At 36.2% G+C, this 25,760-nt stretch overlaps 1 protein-coding gene across 4 annotated transcripts in view; it reads left to right on the plus strand.

Annotated features, from left to right (window-relative positions):
* LOC106877907 (ectonucleoside triphosphate diphosphohydrolase 5) overlaps positions 1-25,760 on the plus strand; it is a 42,188-nt gene that overhangs the window by 5,508 nt on the left and 10,920 nt on the right. For all 4 annotated transcript variants that reach the window (XM_089360501.1, XM_089360502.1, XM_089360499.1 and 1 more), the window contains 9 exons: positions 1,970-2,235; positions 5,155-5,234; positions 8,658-8,801; positions 9,772-9,847; positions 12,056-12,091; positions 14,178-14,343; positions 17,121-17,176; positions 19,860-19,944; positions 23,738-23,886. In XM_089360501.1, coding sequence (XP_089216627.1) covers positions 1,974-2,235; positions 5,155-5,234; positions 8,658-8,801; positions 9,772-9,847; positions 12,056-12,091; positions 14,178-14,343; positions 17,121-17,176; positions 19,860-19,944; positions 23,738-23,886 — 1,054 coding nt within the window. In that variant the 5' untranslated portion in view covers positions 1,970-1,973. The remainder of the gene's footprint in view (positions 1-1,969; positions 2,236-5,154; positions 5,235-8,657; positions 8,802-9,771; positions 9,848-12,055; positions 12,092-14,177; positions 14,344-17,120; positions 17,177-19,859; positions 19,945-23,737; positions 23,887-25,760) is intronic.

Below are 25,760 nucleotides of genomic sequence, written 5' to 3' on the forward strand. Positions count from 1 at the left end.
GTTGAATTGAACGATAATGCTGAGCGACCTAGAATAGGTCCTCAGCACCACCATCCGCTTTTCGAAATCTTTCAACCACTGTTTAGGTGGGACAATTTCCAACTCTACAACCTTGTCCTTGTTTTTTGCCATGTTTTTTTTTAAAGAAAAAAAGGTCCAAAAACAGTTCACACAACTGCATGTCCTCAGCATTTGGGGCCCATGCATCATACAGTCTACCTTTCACTCTGAGTGAGAGGCTCTTAGTTGCCAGCAAGAGGTAGGAGCCCACTGAACTTTGCCCAGCCCCGCCACCACCTCCATTTCTACCACCACTATTACCATCAACATTTCTCTCTTTCCCTCTCTCTCTCTCTACCTTTCCTTTCAACTAATCACATTCACTCTGCATCATGTCATGGATGCTTTCCTTCCCTCTTTTTCTCTCTCTCTCTCTCATTCCAGAAGGTGAAGTAAATAGATTTATTTTATATCAGTCTTCCACTTATAATGTATGTCTCTACTCATCTCTTTGTCTGCTAGTTTATCCCCCTTTCTCGCTATAATTCCTGTGAGTTAAGGTCATCATTATTGTCATCATCAACCAACTCTTTTTAGTGATTGTTCTTATAGGGGCTTCGTGTCTTGTTAATAGAAACCAATAGAGACACAGAATTGCTACATCATCATCATCATCATCGTTTAACGTCCGCTTTCCATGCTACGGAGATTAAAATATTTAATTATTGATCTAAAATTAAGCAATGTGATGTGATTATTGACTCTGATAAAATTCTTAACTCTAGTCTAGTCAAGTATTTTAGCAACCCACATGAAGACAAGAGGCAAAATTGATCTTTGTAGGATTTGAACTCAGAATGTAAAAAGCCAGAAGACTTGCCTTTAAGCGTTTTGTCCAACATGCTAATGGTTCTGCCAGTTTGCCCCCTTATCACTAATTATGATAATTGTTTCAAATTTTGGAGGCCAGCAGCTTTAGGGAGATGGAGTTAGTTGATGGTATTGACAATTTATTGATCCTTTAATGATGAAATGCAAAGTTGACCTCTTTGGGATTTGAACTTAATGTAAAAAGCCACAAGAAATATCACTAAGCATTTTGTCCAATGTGCTAACAATTTTGCTACCTTACTTCTACTATTACTACTACTACTGCAATAATAAAAGAAGTGAAATAGAATTTGCGTGTGTGTATTTCTTATTGGCATTGTGATCCACCCAAGATACAACAAACCACCCCCACTTACACAAGTCTGTCTTGAGCCCTAGTACACCTAAGGCTGGAGTATAACCCTGTTTCTATGCTGTATATGTGATGGAAATTACAAAATTCTCCACTGAATGGGACACTAGTTTGTTGCAGGAATAACTTCCCAGTTATTGTTGGAATTCATTTACAGCTGAGTGGACTGGAGCACCATGAAATGAAGTGTCTTGCTCAAGAACACAATGTGCCACCCAGTTTGGAAATCAGAACCAATGTCTTACAATCATGAATGCAACAGCTTAACCACTATGTCATGTGCCATGGCACCACATGGGCACTTCTATGTGGCACTGCAGGGGCACTTTTACATTGATATTACCATGAGTGCTTTACACCACTAGCAGGATCAGTCTTAGAAACTTTTGCTGCAGGATTTGGGTCTTCTTGGTTATGGCAAGGCACCAGGTATCTCAGTCCTTTGTCATCTCGCCTGAAACGTTCAGCTTCCTGAGGTCATTCTTCAGTAGTTCATCCTATTTCCCTTCCTGGGTCTCTCACTTCCACATATACATAGGCACAACTGTGGCTGTGTGATAAAGGAGTCTGTTTCCGAACCACATGGTTTCAGGTTGTTCAATCCCACATGACACCTTATGCAAAAATAGAAAAAAAATGGGTATAAAACTGAAAAATAAGTGAAACAAAAATGTATGTATCATTATATAATTTATTTTTTCTCTATTTTTCTGTTTTTCTTCTTAGGTAAATGGAAAAGACTTCAATCATTAAACCTAGTCTTTGTAACTCTAGAAGGAAACTCTCTAGGATACTTAATTCATTCAGTTTTCCGATGAAGATGTGGGCTGCAGGTTTTACTGTTCTCTGCGTTATGGTAGTTTGGCTCTCTACTGCTTACCGCTGGAATTACCCTTCTTCCAAAGAAGGCAAATATATTTATGGCATCATGTTTGATGCTGGAAGCACTGGCTCTAGGATTCATATATTCAGTTTTAGCAACGATAATAAAGGTGAGTATTTCAGATATGAACTGTTGACATTATTTGTATGCTTCTACTGTTATTATTTATTTATTCATTTATGCATCGTTATTCTTTGGTTAAATTCATCCTTTTACTTGATGTAACTCACCCACTGTTTCACTCATTTGGTCAATCATTTTCACTAAGGTAGAGATAGATAGATAGATAGAGAGAGAGAGAGAGAGAAAGAGAGAGAGAGAGAGAGAAAGTGAAAAATAATGAACTCTTTACTTTTTTTTTTTTTTCTAACACTGTGTTGTATTTCTTGCAGTGATTTGACAGACCTTTAGAAATTCTCTGCTGGTTCTTTTACATCTCATGCCTTACTCGTTTACACACATAAAAATGTTGAAATATTAATTCCTTTTCATTTTCAAATGCACTGATTTTTGTCTTGCCATTACATACGTACATACATATATACATATATCATCAGCAGCATTTCACATCCATTGTCCATGCCTAGAACTGGTAAGCTGGAAGGCTGCACCAGACTCCAGTCTGATTTGGCATAGTTTCTATAATTGGATGCCCTTCTTAATTCCAACCACTTTACAGAATGTGCTGGGTGCCTTTATGTGGCACCACACAGGTGCTTTTACATAACACTGCCACAGGCACTTTTATGTGACATTGCCATGAGTACTTTACATTACCAGAAGGATCAGTCTTAACGTTTCTGCTGTGGGATGTGGGTCTTCTTGAGTATGGCCAGGCATCTCTGACAAAGGTTCAGCTTCCTGAGGTCATTCTTCAGTAGTTCATCCCATTTCCCTTCCTGGGTCTCTCACTTCCACATATACATAGGCACAACTGTGGCTGTGTGATTTAGAAGTCTGTTTCCCAACCACATGGTTTCAGGTTGTTCAATCCCACAACATGACACCTTGGACAAGTTGTTTTCTATTATACCTCTTTGCTGACCAAAGCTTTGTAACTGAATTTAGTGGACAGAGTCTGAAAAAAGTCAATCGTGTTTGTGTGTGTGTATGTATTATTCCAGCGGGTGGGGTAACCAGTTTAAAAAGTTCCCAAAGAGCCATAGGCAAAACAAAATATATTTTTGCAGACTAACAATTATGATTAAGTGTGTGTGTGTGTGTGAGAGAGAGAGAGAGAGAGAGAGTGAGTGAATATGTGTTTGTGTCTCTTTGTACTGACATTGCATGATAGCAGCAAAGGAACATTGCTGTCATATAAACAATATTATTCATTTCTAATATTGTTGAAAAAACATGTTTTGGCATGGGGAAAATATTACCATGATTGGAAATAGGTGGGCATTGGTGACAAGAAGAGCATCCTGCTGTAGAGAATCTGTTTCAATAAACTCTGCCCAACCTATGCAAGCATAGAAAATTGGACATTAAAGCAATGATGAGACAATCTTCTGCTGAACTAAACTTGAATAAATTTAGTCCTGGCTATATTTTCTAATTAAATTGTTGAAGTGTTGGCAGATTTATTTTTGTTCTTATTCCTTTTTCTTGTCATAAAATATATGTAATGTATTTTCCCCATATTATTAATTTAACAATGTAAGTCACACCACTCACCTAAACACTATCAAAGTAAATAACCTAAACTAGTACAATCCAAAAAAAGTATGAAATGAACTAATTGAGAACCCCTTAATAATTCCAGAATCAAATATACCTAACTTAAGAACTTGCAAAAAGAACTAAAATAAGTCTACAGATAAACACCACAGATATATATCAGAATACAACATTAAAACTTCTAAAAATTCATTGTCAGACATAGATGTCTAGTTTCAACTAAACTTGTCCCCTTTGTATATTATTTTACTCATGTTTGGTAAGAAGTTTGCTTCCCAACCCCATGATTATGGGTTCATTCCCAGTGCAACTTGGGCAAGTGCCTTCTGCTGTAGCCCCAGGCCAGCCAAAGCCTTGTTAATGAATTTGAGAGATGGAAAAGCTCATCTTGTATGTATATATGTTTGTGTGTGTGTCCAATGACTGAAACAAGTAAAAGATAAAAGCTTATCCAAACTCCTATTTATTGTCTCTTGTCAACTGGAGGCCTTGACTTTCAAATCTTCAGCCATCATAAGTCTTTTCCAGGTTTTATATAACCTATAACCAATTAAAATATTAAATTTCTTTCATATGATATTACTCATCAGAAACAATAATTTGAGAGAGAAATGCACAACAGAGTTACCATCAAAGAACAAGCCAGGTGAGACCTAAATCCAGGGCTTCTGCCAGGGGTGTAGCCAGCCCACTTATGCACACCTTCCTTCATTGGACACTAAACTCCGCTTGTGAAGACCTGTTGAAGCAAGTGAAATCGAAATCGAACTAAATTCGACAGCTGGCACCCACGCCAACGTCGTCTCCTTCATTGGACACGAAACTCGACTTGCGAAGACCTGTTGGAGCAAGCGAAAGCAAAATCGTGATGGCACCTGTGCCCAGCGTCGCCTTCCTGGCACTTGTGCTGGTGGCATGTGTAAAGACATTCGAGCGAGATTGTTGCCAGTGCCGCTGGACTGGCTCCTGTGCAAGTGGCACGTAAAATACACCATTTTGAGCGTGGCCGTTGCCAGTACCGCCTGACTGGCCTTCGTGCCGGTGACATGTAAAAGCACCCACGACACTCTCTGAGTGGTTGGCGTTAGGAAGGGCATCCAGCTGTAGAAACTCTGCCAAATCAGATTGGAACCTGGTGTAGCCATCTGGTTCACCAGTCCTCAGTCAAATCGTCCAACCCATGCTAGCATGGAAAGCGGATGTTAAACGATGATGATGATGATGAACATGTGTATGTGTTACTTTCGTGCCTCAAATTGCTACATGTAATTAATATCCAGTATAACTTAACATTGAAAATCATGACATTTTAATCTTCAATTCATTCATTATTTAATATTTATTTCAGAAAAAAAGATGATATTGATAGCAGATATATTTAATGAAATTAAACCCGGATTATCAGCTTATGCTAGTGACCCAAAGAAGGTGAGTTATCATTGAGTACAAAGAACCATGTTTAATTTCTAGATGCTAAGAAGACATCTTTTTCTTTGGTGGAGATATCATCATCATGAACATCATCATTGTCATATTTTTAATGTCCATATTTCCATGCTTGTATGGGTCAGACAGTGTTCATTGAGGCAGATTTTCTTCAGTCGGATGCCTTTCCTGTCACCAACTTCACCTGTTTCTGAGCAAGACAATATTTCCCATAGCCATCCATGATTTTGTAGAATATTGGAAATCAGTGAGACCGCTTGTGTGTGGGTAACACTTGTGTACAACGATCACGTGATGTGAAGGAGGCATAAACAAAGAGACATACTCGCACACACATGTATACATATGGTGGGCTTCTTTCAGTCTCCATCTCCCAAACCCAACTCCTAGGCTGCGATCAGGCTAAGGCTGAAGTAGAAGACACTTGTTTAAAAAGTGGAGTGAGGCTGAATTCGTAACCATAATTGCTGGGAAGCAAACTTATCACTCACACAGCCTTGCCTGCCCCTACCCAATCAGATTAAACAAAACAAAAATTAAATGAAGAAAAGAAAACCTGTATGCAATTTCTCAATCTGCTAGAAATAACAGCCTAATCTCCTTTTAATCAAACCCAACCATCTTGAAAATCATTGATTAAGGTTTTAAATAGTCATGGACATCTATATTGTGTAGTTTAGCACTTATTGGCTTGAGCTAAATTATGACACAGAAGTAGATAATTAAACAAGTTAATTGTTCATGGTTGTAATCAATAATATGTGTCCCATCTGTTTTAGCTGGCATCATCATGATCATCATTATTATGCATTTGCTTTCCATGCTAGCATTCATTAGATGAGGGTATCGCAGTTCAAGATAATTCTTACATGGCATCACTGCTCTTCTCGATAGATCAGATGCTGTGTCTTGCTTATGCGTTCTGTTGCAAGTATGGCTTGGAACAGAGGAACAAAATATGGTCTTCCCTACTGCATGATTTCAGGTTCAGTTCCACTGAGTGGTACATTGGGCAATTGCATTTTACTAAGCATTGGGAGTAGTTTTGATAGACAGAGACTAAAAGGTGCCTCTCTCTGTGTGTGTGTGTGTGTGTGTTCTGTTTTCTTGTCTCGACATCATGTGATAGTTATAAACAAGCATCACCATCATACAAGTTCTGTCGTTCATTTTCAGTCTTCTGTGAAGACGTGGCAGTCAGGGTAAATATTACCTTTTTAGGAAATAAGTGAGGGTTGGCAACAGGAAGGGCACATGGCCATAGAATATTCTTCTCAAAAAATTCTGTCTGATGCATGTAAGCATAGCAAAAGTCCACATTAAAATAACTAGAAAAGCACTCGGAGAGCACAGACCTCCACCAAGCAGCTCATTTTAAGATAGGAAGGGCATCCAGCTGTAGAAACTCTGCCAAATCAGACTGGAGCCTGGTGTTGCCATCCGGTTTCACCAGTCCTCAGTCAAATCGTCCAACCCATGCTAGCATGGAAAGCGGACGTTAAACGATGATGATGATGATGATGATACACAGGTAAAATTACTAATAGAGAACCGAAAATAAACTTTGGAAACAGCAACACCACCATAGGTTACGTGGAAACGATGAAGGTGTTTTCAAGGGAGATAATCAAAGAATGTAACATTGTAATACTTCGTGTAAAGTAGATATAACAAATGAAAAATCCTTCAAGAATCCATAAAAATTCCTGGATCACTACCAAAATTTCATCATCTGTTCCTTTTGCCAGTACCAACTTTTTCTGCAAGTTTCATCAAATACCATTCACAACTTTTTGAGTTATTTTGCACACAGACGGACAGGCGGACAAATCAATGCCGATGAAAACATAACCCCCTTCCTTGGCGGAGGTAATAACGATGATGATGATGCATACTTATCAACCACCATTTACATTATGTGACATACTGGTCTTATATAATTTTGTTTATAATGTACTCCATCCATATTATGTGGCATACTGGTATAATATTTAGAAATTATAACATGTGCTACCCATTTTAAAGATAAAGAATCTCCTTCAAGGAAATTTAGTATAAAAGAAGGTTTAGGTAGGAATAATGGATTAAAGTATTCTAAGAATTCAGTTAGCTTCCATCTACAGGATTTGAACCATCTTTACTTGCTGACACTGATGACAATCAATAAAGCATTGGATACTAAAAGCAAAATGTGTGGTTCATCTCCTGCCATTACCATTTCTCAGCAGCCAAGTCTCGATTCTTACTTGTTGTTAGGCCTCAAGTCGGCACTGTTTCAGTAAACCTAGAATCAAAAGTATTTCAGCAATGCTAATGTTGTCCTTTTAGGTTAAGCTAAAACTATATTGTTGGAGGGAGATTTAGTTGATATTTCTAGCAAACCTAGTGACCATATAGAGACTTCTTTGTTGTATCAGCTTGTTTCTTAGCTATTTAACCCCAAAGTCCACCCTGATCAAGTAAACCCACGATGTAAGGCATTCCCGCTGCGACCATCCTGTCCTTTTATTAGATGTGGTACTATCTAATGTGTTCCGTCTTTCAAGCTGGTTACGTTGTATCTGGACGAAGACTTGATTGTTATTTCTGAGTGATCTTGTAGAGACACTTGTTGAATCATCTTTATTCTTAATACAACCCATTGATGATATATTTTGCTGTGGCAAGCAGTAGTAGCATTGTATATTTGCTGAGTGCTTTGTTGGTCTGTGGTGCTGAGTTACTGTAGCTAGAGAATCATTTCTTATTAGAAGAATATTTGTCTCTCTCATCCATTTAGCACTAAAGAAACTGGTGATAAATACCAGCTTTGTGGATCTTGGAATTTGGAAAACTATTAGTACACTTTGTTTGTTTAGGTCCTAAATACTTAACTTGTTACTAAACTTAAACAGTTATGAGTTGTTGAGGAGAGGGGGAGTGAAGTCATCAAGGAGAAGAGGGTGAAGTTGTTGAGGGAAGAGGTGAGAGGGGCTGAGTTGTTGAGGAAAAGAACAGTCGAGCCGTTGAGGGGTGGGGGGCAGGGGAATTAAGCCAACTGTATAAATTTGTCAGATGAGAAGGCTCTGTGCCCATAAACTTCTTAGAACACCACACTGAGACTGGTTGGTGCCCGTCTCCAAGTGAATGTTGCAGGAAAACCATGGATAGGCAAGGGAGCAGGAGTTTTGTGTAAATGCATGCATCCAATAGGGTATATTTTACTGAAAAGTACCCTAAGAAACCAGATGTGGGTGTTAAAGTGTGCAGCATGCTATGTTGATGATAATCAGGATATTGATAATTTATATTGCTACTACTGATAGTAAAAAGATATTGATGGGGTTAGTAATGGTGGTGGGGGTGATGATGATGATGATGATGATGGATATGTTGAATATTAATATTTTCTCTTTCTAATTGCAGGCAGCTGGTTCTTTACTACCCTTACTTAATTTAGCCAAATCAAAAGTTCCAGAGGACTTGCAGTCATCCTGTGCAATTGCCCTGAAGGCCACAGCAGGTTTGCGCTTACTTGGTGAACAACCTGCCAACAATATTCTTCTTGAGGTCAGTAGAATGGCACAAGTGGTATCTTTTTTTCTTTGAATTATTTGATACATGTGTTTTCTGATACATGAACAATAAAGAAGCACATGGTGATATTCTTATGATTCTGTTATTGAACTATCTGCTACATGTTATATTGTGGTTATGTGATTCTAAGAGTATGTGATATTGTGCTTGTTGGACTATACATGTGATATTCTTAAGCCTAATGCTATGACAATTTTCCATTTCTTCACACAGCTATTTGCATTTTTACGGACATTTGCAAAAGGTGGGTGGTAGATGATAAACAAGGCAGTACTCCAAAATATGGTCTGCTTCTCCACATACACAGGTGGTTGGGTTTGGTCTTGTAGTCTCAGCTGACCAAAGCAACTTTTCATCATCTCATTGTCATTTTTAGGTGATTGGGTCTCTTCCATTTAATCCATGGAGGTCTGCAACAGTGGGGATTCTCATGTGAGTTGAAAGAGGATTGTTCTCAAGCTTTTCCTTCAAGAGTTGGAGCCTAGCTTCATCCCGAGATATTGACAGGAGCTGGACATGGCTGAGGAAGCTGATTCTTCACTTCAGTAGGGTGCTAGCATCCATGGAAGAAGTGGAATTCATAACTAATAACCTTTGTTGTCTCAATTCACCTGGCCACCCTCTGCCTGATATCTGCAAGGGCAATGCCAGTGTGGAGGGGTTAGGGTTGTTTTGTGTTGGCAGGGCTTCATGCCATCAGTGACCAGGTATTGTTCAACATTCTGATCTTTGTTACTTGTAACTATACCTTGGCTCTTCACTATCTCTCTCCTGCTCTCTCTCTTACACTTTTGCTTTTTCCTACTCACTCTCTCTCTCTCTCTGTGTGTGTGTGTGTGTGTGTGTGTGTGTGTGTGTGTGTGTGTGTGTGTGTGTGTGTGTGTGTGTGTGTTGCTTGCAATTTCTGTATGTGTAATGCATTTTTATTTCCATATTTTACCAGGTAGAGAAGCTGTTTAAGAGGTTTCCTTTCAAAATGCTTGAAAATAATACTGAAATAATGAGTGGCACTAAAGAAGGTTAGTGTGTGTTTTTAGGGTGTATGTTGTTATTTCCAATGTTGAATTTTTCCTCGGGTAAGTTCACATCGAAACTGGATTCTATAGTTTCTAGTAATGCAGTTTCTTTCTGGTATTCATGTTTACATTTGTTATTCGTGCAAAATTCATTCAAAGATTGACTTCATATTTGAGTCTTTTTATCTATTAAACTTTTTCATTAATACTGGGTCAACTTTATCTTATGGTTTTCATAACAGAATGGACTTATATGATACCATATTTCTGTTGAAACACACTAACTTTGTTTCAATTAATTTTGAAAATAATGAAGAATTTAGTAAAATAATTTTGTCATTATTAAGCTGATGTTTGGAATGTAAATTAACCTGAAATTTTGATGGAAGATTTTAATTTAAATCATTTAAACCCTACTGAAATTCACTCATTTATTTCAATTAATTTTGCAAGTAATGAAGAATTTAGTTAAATAACTTTGTCATTATTAAGTCGGTGTTTGGAACATTCTAAATTATGTTAATTTACATTTGTGAATTAATATAAAATTTTGATGGAAGATTTTATTTCTATGCAGTTTCCTGCCAAAATATGGTGATAGAGATGCCATGGGGCAAGCAGCACAAAGCTTCAAGAGAAGGCAGAGACTTAAGGCTGCTCTTAATTCTTTGAGATAAACTTCCTGTTTTAAAGTGATTGAAATTAAAACCTTCCATCAACATTTTATGTTAATTAATATTTCAAGCAAAGTTATTTTACTAAATTCTGAATCATTTTCAAAACTAATTAAAACAAAAGCAATGTATTTCAAGACAAATATGGAAATGAAAGGGTTGAAATGGAAATCTCATTTTGTTGATCAGAAGAGATAGGGGTAGATAAGTGTATAGTAACTTTTAGGGTGTTACTGATGTGACAATGTTAATAATCTAGTGTGCTTGACAACCAAGATTTCAGTTCAGTCTTACTGTACATCTTTCTTTTACTTTTGTTTAATTTTATATCCATTTTTCCATGCTAGCATGAGTTAGAATAGTATATTATTGAGACATTGTTTACCTATTATCTGTTTGTTTATTATCTATCTTACATCTATTTATCTGTCTGTCTATCTTATTTTGTGTGTGTGTGTGTACATTTATATGTATGAGTGTGTGCATATATGTGTGTGTTCGTGTATATTTATGTATGTATGTGTGTGTGTGTGTGTGTGTGTGTGTGTGTGTGTATGTAAATATTACTGTCCCTATAATAATTACTGCCTTTACTCTGGAAATTAGTATCTACCTCTTAATGTTGTTTACGACCCAACAAGCATGGCAGCCATACTTCTGGTGGTCAACCTCTTGTCTTCTTTACTTGCTACTGCTGCCACTGTATATAAACTCCTTTAGACTTACATTATCCTCATAATTACCCTGCCTGCTACCTTCCCCAATGTGCAACTATTTGCATTTCTATCTTGTGTTACGATCCGGCAAATTCTTGGGTATAAAAAGGAGTGATCTTCTGAACGCAACAACAAAATTGTAAAATCAGTGAATTAACATTCAAGGATGAAATTACGTATCAAAAATGTATTTTATATAAGTGAATTAAAGGATATATTTGATAATTTAGCGATCAATTTGCAAAGAATTTAATGTCCAGTATTTGATTGTTCAAAGACATGTTGTAAACAGTCCGATCCGTATGCAGCTCTCTTCTCGCACAACACATCACAACACACCAGCACTGACCAATTCCCAGCTCCACATTTTCACACCTACACACCTACACACACACATGTCAAGATCACCAGCCCTCTTCCACACACATACGAACTCTCTTATACACACGCATGCACACCTTTGTTTTGGGATCACCACTACTTTATTATCTCCCCTACTTCTAAGCTCTCCTGTGAGACCTTTCTATCCAGCATTCGCCATGATAGATTGCTCACCACTACACATTTTTTTTTTTCTCTCCTTGTTTCTTTCTGTGTTCCTTTCTGTGGAAGAGCGTAGGCTCAAAACATTAAAGACGTTTTCAATTCCCGAGCATTATATTAATACATCTATTTGTTGTCTACACCACCTGTCTTTGTCTTTTGTTTTTTTTTTTGTGTGAATTCTCCTTATATATATATATATATATATATATATATATATATATATATATATATATTATGCTTATAACATGTGACCCTTTCTTGTTTTCTTCTTTTAGGAATTTACAGCTGGCTGACTGTCAACTATCTCCTTGGTAAGTATCCCCTTTGAGAATCAGTGTTTTACTTAGTGAAACGAAATCTCTGATATAACTTTGTTGACCACAACTATCATCACCATCACCGGTTCATGTGTGTACGTGTGTTTAAAAGGTTCACTCTGTTGTTAGTCTGAAATGTGTAGTAGTGACAGATACAGCACTAGTCATGTGTGTGTGTGTGTGTGCACTCACGCACGCATACACACACATGCACACGCACACGTCATGATGATTGTTAAGCATCATCATGTTAATATCCCCACTTTCAATGCTTGCATAGGTCAGACAGTTTGTGGAAGCAGATTTTCAATGATCACAGGCTCTTCCTCTTACCAACCCTCACCTGTTTATCATCATCATTTAATGTCTGCTTTCGATGCTGGCATGGGTTGGACAGTTTAACAGGAGCTGGCTAAGCAGAAGACTGCACCACACCTCTGTGTCTGTTTTGGAAGGGTTTTACAGCTGATGCCCTTCCTAACACCAACCGACATGCAGAGAGAACTGAGTACTTTTAACATGGCACCAGCAAGGTAGGATTAGTTTTGGCAGGGTTTTTACAGCTGAATGCCCTTCCAAATGCCAACCACTTTTGTGTGGCACCAGCATTGGCAAGGTCACCAAGTAACTTACAAGACAAAGATCTTCTGAGAGGGGAGGAGGTGATAAAAAGTTAGTGTGTAACAGATTGACAGAAACAGGTGTCTTGCTGTAGAGGAGATACATAGTTACCTGGTCAGAGAGAGAGAGAGAGAGAGAGTGATCAAGAATAAAGTAATATTTCCCAAGGCCAGGCATATTTTTACAGGAGATTCAAAATAATGAACGCCACCTATATGATGGTGATAATCTTTTATAATTGTGTGAAGTTAACATCCAGACACACTCTCTCTTTTGTTTCTCTGTCTCTCTCTCTTACACACACACACAAGATTCTCTGTGTCCCTCTTTAAGATTCATTCACATGGCTTTTGTTGGTCCAAAGCAATAGTAGAAGACACTTGCCTTGGGTGTTATGCAGTGGGACTAAACCTGAAACTTTTTAACTTCACAGTCGTATACATACATCACAATCATGTACGCATCTTCATCATCATCGTTTAACATCCACTTTCCATGCTGTCATACGTCTTGCGTGTCCCTGTATAGTTGCTATGGTGATCTGAAACTCTGGCTGAGCGCCTTTATTCTAAGGGAGATAATCCATACATTCATTTTTTTTTGTTGTTGCTTTTAAATGATACTTCATCACTACTTTCATAGTTCTCGTCATCATCGTCGTCGTTGTCATCACCACCATCATCGTCGCCACCACCAATACTACCACTATCATCATCGCTACAACCCATCTTTATTACCATCTTCCTCGTCATCGTGTTTTTCCCTGTTAGTACAGACTGGATGACAACGTACGACAACTCCATTTGTACCAGTCTCTTCATTTCTTTCTGTATCTTCCTTGGTGTATGCGCGTGTGTGTGTGGGGGGGGGGTAAGCTATAAAGCTAGATTTCTACCTCCCTAACAACTAACAAATATGTTTTTCAGAACATGTATAACCTCTAAACATTACATGTCCAAACTGGGGCAACAGTCTCACTCGCACATGTCTACCAATATTACTTAATACTCTTCTCTCTCTCTCTCTGGCCAGGTAACCTTGTACCTTCTCTACAACAAGACACCTGCTTCTGTCAAAGTCAACCTTGGCAGAAATAGAACTCAGAATGTAAAGACATAAAATACCTCTAAGTACTTTGCCTGGTGTGCAAATGATTCTGCCTTCTTAATAATAGTAATAATAATAATAATAATCCTTTCTACTAAAGGCACAAGGCCTAGTGCATAAGTGGTGCTTATTTCAATGACCGTGAAAGGATGAAAGGCAGAGTTGACCTCAGTGGAGTTTGCCTCTGTTTTCATCACTGCCATCAGCCTTACTTTCACTATCCTCCTTGTCATTATCTCTCATCAGCTTCCTTTTCGTCTCTGTCACCATTCTCCTTATCACCACGTCCCTGTAAGTCCAATGACGACAATGATTGTGTAGATGACTAAGAATCTATTTTATTTGTAAACAGATTTACTCGATACACCTAACAGAACCGCTGTAGCTTTGGATCTTGGTGGAGGCTCAACCCAGATCACATTTGTACCATCAAAGCCTGGAACATTGCAACAGGTTGGGGAGGATTTCAAGGAATCTGTAACTTTATTTGGACAAAGCTACAATTTATACACTCATAGGTATACTTTTATTTTACTTGTTTCAGTAATTGCACAGCTGCCTCAAAGGAAAGGAAATTATTTTTATAGAACTTGAAGTAGATAAAGTTATACATTATAGTGTGTAGAATATTGGGTTAAAATAACCCTACGATGGAAAAAGATCAAAGGCTGCTTGTGTGATTTGAACTCATATTTTTTGTAAACATGATAGGTATTCTATGATACTGAGCTGAGAAGTTCATAGGCCGACAATGAAGGAATAATCTAGAACTGTTAAATATTGCATTAATTTTAAGTTTTCTTATTAATAACTGCGTTATTTTTTTCCAGCTTCCAAAGTAACTAGTAGAGATTTCTCTTGAAAATTGGTAAAATTTGGAATCAGCATTATCAAGTACCAGCAGAAAAAGTGTTTCACCCCCATGGACATTCATGCTGACAGGGTTGCTACATTAGGGGATGATGCTCCAGCTTTATCAACAGTGCAAAAGTGGTCAGCTGAATTTAGGAGGGGAAAGGAGAATCTTTAAGATGACCCAGCTTCCAGATGTCTTCCACTGCCACCATTAGAAAAACATGGATCATGTTCACCACATGGTGATGAATGACAGGCGATTGACTCTAAATCAAACAGCCAATACGATTAGCATATCCCATGAGAGAGAGTTAAGAATATTGTGCTCAATGAAGTTGGCATGATGAGGGTTTCTGCTTTGTGGGTGGCACGTCTTATGATATCTGATCAAAAATACACCAGGCTGATCACATCATGAGAAAATTTGACATTGTTTGGGGCAGACAGCACTTGTTTCCTTGAACATTTCGTAACCCCAGATGAATGTTGACTTCATCACTTTGAGCCAGAGAGCTTGAGACAATCCATGCAGTGAAAATACCATTCCCTCACCTCCAAAGATGGCCAAAATCATTTCATCTGCAGAGAAGTTGATGGCCTCAGATATTTGGGATGCAAAAACCATTGTGTTTACTGACTTTCTTCAAAAGGTACACACCATCAATGGAGAGTACTATGGCCAATTTAATGAGGCAGTTAGGAAAGGTTATCAAGACCAGGTGTCCAGGAAAACTGACAAAAGGGGTCTTGTTTCATCAGGAAATGCTCCAGCACAGAAGCCATTTAGTTTCAATGGCTTCTGTGCATGACTGTGGCTTTGCACTAGTTGACTATTCTCCTTATTTAGCCTCATATGACTATCATCTGTTCGCAAAATATGAGAAAGCACTTGGCTGGGAACCAGTACCACAGTGATGATGACATCATATCTGCTGTCGATGACCTTTTTGACCAACAGGATGAAAGCTTCTTCATCAATAGGATCCAAGCACAGCAACAGTGATGGAAGAAGCATGTGGACTGGAAGAAGGAATATGTTGGAAAAAAAGCCTCATTTGGCCACATTCCATGAAAGTATCCTGTTCAGCCTATGAACTTTTTAACCGAGACACCTACTTGTTATATCAAAGCAACCATTAAATTTTAGAAACTTTTTTCTTACTAGTGAGAATTGCAAGATGTTTACATTGTAAGCATTTAGACACTTCAAGAGATATATAAATTTTTTTTAATGGATTGAAGGGTTTTGCCATTTCAAGTGACTCTAGCAATTATATCAAGTTTGTTACTTATTCTGTTGTTCATGTTTCACTAATCTACCATGTTATGGAAATGTAAACAAACCAAACCAGTTGAAAGCAGCGACAAAGACGTGTATAAACACACACACACACACACACTATGCCATAACAGTTTAGAATTTTAAAATGCAAACAGTTTTAAAGCAGAAACTTAGATTCACTTACTCAAAGGAACTTGAGAGACACTACAATCAGCTGATTGAATTAACCTCAGTATATAACTGGTAATTCAACTCATCATCATCATGACATTCACTTTTCTGTGCTTGTATGTCAGATGGAATTCATTGAAGTAGATAACCCCAGGTGCCCATGTTGTTGCCAAGCTTCACTTTTTTCCAAACATGGCTGGATATGTTTTCTGGATAATTGGAAATTAAGAATACCACTTTTATGATGGTAATGCACATTACACAGCTACCATGCAATGTGAAGATCAGAAGACACACACACACACACACACACAATGAGCTTCTTTCAGTTTCTGTCTATCAACTCCACTTGCAAGGTGTTGGTCAGCTCTTGGCTTTAGTAATAGACACTAGCCCAAGGTGCCATGTTGTGGGACCGAACCTGAAATCATGTGGTTGGCAAATACTATACTGTCATACCTTTTGTTACCATATTTCTGTTGAAATAATCAGTCTATATTTCAATCAATTTTTTAACATAAAGAATTTAGTCAAATAACTTTGGCATCAGGCAGAATCATTAGCACAGTGGACAAAATGCTTAGTGGCATTTCTCCTATCTTTATGTTCTGAGTTCAAATTCTGCTGAGGCTGACTTTGCCTTTCATCTTTTCAGAGCCAATGAAATAAGTACCAGTTACATACTGGGTCGATGTAGGTGACTAGCCCTTCCCTTCCTACATATTTCAGGCCTTGTGCCTATAGTAGGAAGGCATATTAAGCCAGTGTTTGGAACATAAATTAGCATGAAAGATGGCCATAAGGTTTTAAGGTAGATCATTTTAAGACCTGAATTTTGTATCATAGGACCAGTAGTAATCTTAGTCAGTTGATATCCAACGGTTAATGTTAAATGAACCAATGTATTAAATGTACTAATTACAAATGTTATATGCACAGGTGTATTAAATTATATTTTTGTTTTTCTTTTCTTTGTTTAATTTTCAGTTACCTTGGACTTGGTTTGATGTCTGCCAGGTTTAAAGTTTCGGAAAAAGTTAAGAGTTAGTAATATATTTATTTCAAATTTTGGGAAGGCCAGTAGGTTTGAGGGAGGGGCTAAGTCAATTAAATCAACCCCAGTGTTCAACTGGTACTTATTTTATCAACCCTGAAAGGATGAAAGGCAAAATCAACACCAGCAGAATTTGAACTAAGAATGTAAAACTGGATGAAATCACTTGGCGTGCTAACTGTTCTAGCAGGTCACGGCCTTAAGAGTTAAAAGATACATTAATCAGAATATGTGAATGATGGTGGATTGATAACAATTCTATAGGGGATAGCCTAAAGAGTTATTGATGTATTAATCTGTATTTATGAAGGGTGGTGGATTAGTAGAATTAGTAGAGCATCTAATAGAATTTTCTAGAATATTTCATTGATTTAATTTAGACTTTGAGTTCAAATTCTGGCTGGGTCGATCTTTTGCCTTTCAGCCTTCCTTGATTTGATAAAATATTGTACCAGTATTTCACAGTACTGTATTACAAATCAATATGGATATGTGTGTATGACTGTATAGTAATATACATCAGGGTGCAGTGGATACATGGAAGTTCTTTTCTCCATTTTTCTCTCTCTCCTTGTCTATTCTTTTAGAAGATGAGTGTATACTTGAAATATAGAAAACTTTACTTCTCTATTTCTTCCTATTTCCTCTGTGTAAACCCAACACACTCTGCTTGTATGTTTTGTATATTGCCTTCATGTGATATATATTTTTATTGATTTATATTACTATATGTATGTATGTGCATATATATGTGTGTGTGTGTGTGTGTGTATTTATTATTGAACGTGTGCACATTAACATATGTATGTGCATGCATTTATGTATGTATATGTATGCTGCATTGATTTATGTTTGAGGTCTGATCAAAAAGTATTAGGACTGTTGCTATGGTAATAGAGCTAAAGTACATAGAGCGAACCCACTTTTCACAGATTGAACTTGAATTCTGTTGTGCATGTACTCTGATGCTCTCACTCACTTCCATTGTTTATAGAAATGCTTGGATGTAAAGTGTGCTGAGCATTGGTCATCTTAAGAAGATTGGGTTTCAGCTGCGCACGATCTCCTTGATTGTGTTGTGGAAGATGAAAACCGTTTGAAGATGGTCATAACAGGTGATGAATCATGGATCTATGGCTTTGACCCCGAAACCAAGGCTCAGTCTTTGTAGTGGAAGACTCCGACAAGATTTCAAGACATTAAAGAAATGCAAGAGAATGCAATTATAGTGTAGACTCTATATATTCATATATTCAAATGTAACAGGTAACAGCTAGCCTTTGGCCACTGTTTGTATCCTGTTGTGTCCACTACTCCGATTGGTTGGTATTGGCACAATTTGTCCCCTACTCTGTTGTACCAACTGACTGTGGATAGCCAGTCAGAAACTTTAGATAGCATCACGGGAACAACCTTTTACGAACCCTTTTCAAGCCTAGCTTTTTCTTCATTATACGTCTTTGGTTCCAGACCTTTTAAGGTCTAGCCACTGACCACACAAGACACAGCCAGTTCCAGTGACAACACCACAGCAGCTATGTTGAGGCTCACCAACTTTGTCCAACAGCATTCAGCAACCTCCATCTCTGTCACAACCATTGTCCTAATGTCAACATCTCTACATACACAATTCAATCAGCAACTCGCCCAGGTTCTAACACTTCACTGTTTGTGAATTACTTCATCATGGATCAACAGCAAATATACAACCTGCTAGAACTCCTATACCAAGTGACTCAGGCTGCAGCATCACAGCCACAACTTCACGTACAACATGTACCACAACTGGCTCAGCATCACGGCCGCAACTTCTTGATACAGTATTTCAACTACCGTGTACAGTTGACTACAAACTGGTATTTCTCATCTTACTTCTATTTACAGACTCTTTCATTTGTCATTTCTTGTATGTTCTTAACATGCACACATACATCCATGCCTATACACACATACATTTGTTCTCATGACAGCCTGTCTATTATTCTGTATACATGACGCACACACACACACACACATTAACATGTCAATAAACCTTCTCTTAAACATTCTATTCAGTTGTATCTCCTTTTTCTCACTGGCGCTTAATTGTACTATCCAATTCCTCTTTATTGTATTGGCTGTGTGATGTGCTACAAAAGAGCTATTCTTGTCACCTCGCATCGCACAGTCCTTACACAATGAAGTGGTTGCTTGTTAATTCAAAAAAGGAGTTCCAGGAATGCTTCCATCAACAGAAATGATGCTGGATAAAGTGTGCAGCTTCAGAAGGGAACGACTTTGAAAGAGATTAAATGCCAAAGTGATATGTGCTGTAATTTTCTTTTTCTAACACCAGTTTTGGTACTTTTTGATCAGGCGTATGTTTGTGTATGCATTTATGTATGTTTGAATGTATGTGCACACATTGTGTATACATGGTAAAAACTATCAGAATCTAATTTGACAAAGGAAAGCATGTATATTTATTAAGTGATTGGCCCCTTCTTTATAGTATAAAATGGTTTGGCCTAAATGACTTATAAGAGTTAAACATCTTGTCCAAGCTATCTTGATTTCTGTTGCAGAACTAAATGTAAGTTTCCTGCTCTATACTTTATTCCTAAACAACTAGAGAAATTTTTTGCTTTTTAGATATGCTTGAATAATTAATTTTAACTTTGTTTCCTTTTCAGCTACTCCTCTTCAATTGCAATCAGTATGTATACCAGAGAATACTAAAACCAGCTGGTCCTTTTCTGGGGATACTTATCAAGTTAGGTAAACCATAAACCTTTTTATTATTTTTTTTTTTGTATTGCAAGCATGAGTTATTGCTCTTGGTTGAGTTGTAATATTATTAAAGCAGTTATTATGTTAACATCTTTTATCCATGCAAGTGTACTGATTTGTAATACCCCAAGTAACTTATTTTTCAATCTGGTATATATTCTGTCAGTCTCTTTTGCCAAATTATGGGGCTGTAAACAAACCAACACTGGTTGTCAAGCAGTGGGTCACATATGCACATATATACAACAGGCTTCCACTTCTCAAAAGGCATTTGGCAAACTGAGACAATTGTCGATTGAGAAACACATACTGCAGTAGCTTTTGATTGAAGGGCCTAAAGCTATTTAATGCCAACACATCTAAAGGATCTTCATTGAGTAGGAGTAGATGATTTCAAGAAACAACTTGACCTCTTGCTGTCCAAGATCCCAGATGAACCTATATCATGGCAAGAAACTCAGGGGCAAACTGTGTCGAACTCCCTCCTTCACCAAAAGCCAAAACAGGAAGAGATCCAGTTTTGTTTTGAAGACACTTACATCCACACCATGCAGGTCTTTCAGGCTTTTTGGAAGGACATTGTAGAACTATGGGCCCTTGAAACCCAAGCAGTTGCAGTATCTGGCCCTGTATCTTGATAGTAAAGTTGGGATCTTTAGTACTATGCAGTGGTGCCCTCTTTTGCTGTTTGTCTAACTTTTAATGCTAAAGTTTGGTACAGGTCCTTTCAACCACTCCAAGAGTGTAGTGGATGCTTTTACGTGCCACCGACATGAGGCCAGTCAGGCAGTACTGGCAACAGCCACGCTCAAAATGGTGTATTTTACGTGCCACCTGCACAGGAGCCAGTCCAGGGGCACTGGCAACGATGCACTGGCAACAATCTCGCTCAAATGACTTTATATATAATATAACTAATATGTATATATATAAATATATATATATATATATATATATATATATATATATATATATACATATATAATATAAATGATATACATATATAATATAAATGATATACATATATAATATAAATGATATACATATATAATATAAATGATATATATATATAATATAAATGATATATATATATAATATAAATGATATATATATATAATATAAATGATATATATATATAATATAAATGATATATATATATAATATAAATAATATATATATATAATATAAATGATATATATATATATAATATAAATGATATATATATATATATAATATAAATGATATATATATATATATAATATAAATGATATATATATATATATATATATATATATATATACACATATATAATATAAATGATATATATATATAATATAAATGATATATATATATAATATAAATGATATATATACATATATAATATAAATGATATATATATATATATATATATATATATATATATACATATATAATATAAATGATATATATATATATATATATATATATATATATACATATATAATATAAATGATATATATATATATATATATAATGTAAATGATATATATATACATATATAATATAAATGATATATATATATATATATATATATATATATATATATATATATATATAATATAAATGATATATATATATATATATATATATATATATATATATATATATATATATAATATAAATGATATATATATATATATATATAATATAAATGATATATATATATATATATATATAATATAAATGATATATATATATATATATATATAATATAAATGATATATATATATATATATATATAATATAAATGATATATATATATATATATATATAATATAAATGATATATATATATATATATATATCATTTATATTATATATATATATATATATATATATATATCATTTATATTATATATATATATATATATATATCATTTATATTATATATATATATATATATATATATATATATCATTTATATTATATATATATATATATATATATATCATTGAAGGGCCTTAGAGTCAACCTAGCTAAAACCAAAATCCTAATAAGTAGGAAGGTAGATAAAACACAAACCCCTTCAGGTAGATGGCCCTGCTCAGTATGTAGAAAAGGAGTAGGTAGTAACTCTATAAGATGTACCCGGTGCAAGCTATGGACACATAAGAGGTGCAGCAACATCAAAGGCAGGTTAACTAGCAAGTTAGTTTTTGTTTGTGGCAGATGTTCAGGTGCAATAAAGACTGCAAACAAACAGGAAACAACTTCTGTCTCATTCCAGGGTGAAAAACTAGAGGTAGTCGATAGCTTCCGCTATCTGGGCGACCAAGTTAGTAGTGGGGGTGGGTGCGCTGAAAGTGTAGCTGCTAGAATAAGAATAGCCTGGGCAAAGTTTAGAGAGCTCTTACCCCTGCTGGCGACAAAGGGACTCTCACTCAGAGTAAAAGGCAGACTGTATGACGCATGCGTACGAACAACCATGCTACATGGCAGTGAAACATGGGCTGTAACTGCTGAGGACATACGTAAGCTCGCAAGGAATGAAGCCAGTATGCTCCGTTGGATGTGTAATGTCAATGTGAATACCCGTCAGAGTGTAAGTATCTTGAGAGAAAAGCTGAACATTAGAAGCATCAGTTGTGGCGTGCAAGAGAGACGATTGCGCTGGTATGGACATGTGGTGAGAATGGAGGAGGATAGCTGCGTGAAAAAGTGCCACACCCTAACAGTTGAGGGAACCCGTGGAAGAGGTAGGCCCAGGAAGACCTGGGCTGAGGTGGTGAGGCAAGACCTTCGTACATTGGGCCTCACTGAGGCGATGACTACGGACCGAGACCTTTGGAAATGGGCTGTGCGTGAGAAGACCCGGCAAGCCAAGTAAGATCGTTGCCAGTGCCCCTGGACTGGTTCTTGTGCGGGTGGCACATGAGATGCACCATTTTGAGCGTGGCCGTTGCCAGTACCGCCTGACTGGCTCCTGTAGGATTTTCGAGCGAGATCGTTGCCAGTGCCCCTGGACTGGCTTGTGCGGGTGGCACATAAAAGACACCATTTCGAGCGTGGCCGTTTTCGTGCGGGTGACACGTAAAAGCACCCACTACACTCTCTGAGTGGTTGGCGTTAGGAAGGGCATCCAGCTGTAGAAACTCTGCCAAATCAGTCTGGAGCCTGGTGTTGCCATCCGGTTTCACCAGTCCCCAGTCAAATCGTCCAACCCATGCTAGCATGGAAAGCGGACGTTAAACGATGATGATGATGATATATATAATATAAATGATATATATATATATATATATATAATATAAATGATATATATATATATATATATATAATATAAATGATATATATATATATATATATATATATATATATAATATAAATGATATATATATATATATATATATATATATATATAATATAAATGATATATATATATATATATATATATATAATATAAATGATATATATATATATATATATATATATATATATAATATAAATGATATATATATATATATATATATAATATAAATGATATATATATATATATATATATATATATATATAATATAAATGATATATATATATATATATATATATATATATATAATATAAATGATATTTATATATATATATATATATATATATATATAATATAAATGATATATATATATATATATATATATATATATATAATATAAATGATTATTTTGAAGGCAATGATGTTAAAACCTGGGTAAATAAATTATTTTTTATTAAACATAGGAACTTTCTGCTACCACTTTTTACTATTTCAGTTCTGCTGGTAACAGTAATTTTGACGCCTGCTATGCTGCTACAAGTAAGTTTGTCAAGGAAAACATGAAACCTGTTTCAGAACTGACCAACCACCACATTATGGCATTCTCTTACTTCTATGATCGAGCTGTTGACATGAACCTCATTGGTAAGAATTTTATTCTTTCTGCAGACATCAAATGTTTGAACTGACTTAATTCTGTAATGAAGTTGACTGACTTCATCGTCATCTTTTTTTGTTTTAATACTCCCTTTACATTCTTGCATGAGTTGGATAGAATTCATTGAGGCTGATTTTCTACATCTGGATGCCCTTTCTGTCACCAACTCTCACCTATTTCCAAACAAGGTAATATTGCTCCACAGGTAGACAATTTTCCAATGGAAGATTAAAAACAAACAACACTTGTTCACAACCATTACATGATGTCAAAAGATAGAGACATGCACACACACACACACACGCACACGATGAGCTTTTTTTCAGTTTCTGTCTAGCAAATTCACTCACAAGGTTTTGGCCAGCCTGGTGATATAGTAGAAGATACTTGCTTTGGTTACCATGTAGTGGGATTGAACCTGAAACCATGTGGTCAGGAAGCAAACTTGTTAACTACACAGCCATCATCATCATTGTCCTCATTTAACATCCTCCCTCCATTATGGGTTGGACAATTTGACAGGAGCTGACAAGTTGGAAGACTGTACCAAGCTCTATTATCTGCTTTGGCATGGTTTCTGTGGCTTAATGCCCTACCTAACATGAACCATTCCACAGAGTGTATTGGGTGCTTTTTATGTGGTGCCAGCAACAGTGAGGTCACAAGTCACTTACAACACATGACCCTTCAACTGGCATGGTTTCTGTGGCTTAATGCCCTACCTAACATGAACCATTCCACAGAGTGTATTGGGTGCTTTTTATGTGGTGCCAGCAACAGTGAGGTCACAAGTCACTTACAACACATGACCCTTCAACTGGCATGGTTTCTGTGGCTTAATGCCCTACCTAACATACTCTGATTTTATTTATGTTTGTTTTTTCTTGACATAAACTGTATGTGATGTCCATTTTGAGTAATCAATTTTTTTCAATAATGCCAAGCTTTTCAAGTCTATCCAATTCTTCATTGACTTGTTTCAACGCTGTGAAAGCTACCATTCTTTTTGCTTTAAATACTGGTATAGCATTTCCTTTCACTTGAAACTTCACCTCTGTTTTGGTGCAAAGACCCAATTCCTCAGAAAAAACTTCAGGAAAAGTTTTTTCCTTTTTTAAATCCTTCAACACCTTATTTGTACTGGCAGAAGAACCATTCACATTTTTACAAAAAGTATTTATGAGTCAGTCCCATAAATTAAATAGTTCCATCCAGTCCGTTCGAAATAAATTTGTCATATTTTTCAACACAAAAACTTTGGCTTTCAAAGTTTTTCCATGAAATGTAACATCACTTACCATTTCACCCATAAAATGCAATTTTTTTCCTGAAACACCTTCCACAATTTTCAAAGTTTCCTTTCATCTAGGTTTTCCTATTTTTCTCCATGTATCTGTATTAAATATCTGATATCATTGCCTGTATCCAATTGTAACTTGATATTTATGTTAATCATTTTTATGGACACAAATTTTCTTTTCTGAGCCTCACTTAGAATTTTCTTTTAGCAATACATTCTTTCTAGAATTTTTTTTTTTTGTTTGACCCCCTTTTTTTGCTTCACTATACAATGTGAGCTTTTATGTCTGATATTTCCACAAAACATTTACAATTTTTAAAAGGACACTTACTTTTAAAATGTAAACCTCTGCAACCATAGCATGGTTTTGGTCTTGACATTTGTTTTTCTATTTTCTTATCCATTTTAGGTCAACACACATGTATCTGAGAGCAATCTTTTCCTTCAATTTTATCTGCGTCATGCCTTAAATTTATAATCTTCTGGCATTCTTCAACCACTGCCTGTAGAGTTAATTTTTGGTCTTATTCTAATTTCCGTTAGGGTTAGGGAATGTATATC

This window comes from Octopus bimaculoides, chromosome 11 (assembly GCF_046866305.1).
Source record: "Octopus bimaculoides isolate indiv1 chromosome 11, ASM4686630v1, whole genome shotgun sequence".
In the NCBI taxonomy this organism is placed as follows: domain Eukaryota; kingdom Metazoa; phylum Mollusca; class Cephalopoda; order Octopoda; family Octopodidae; genus Octopus; species Octopus bimaculoides.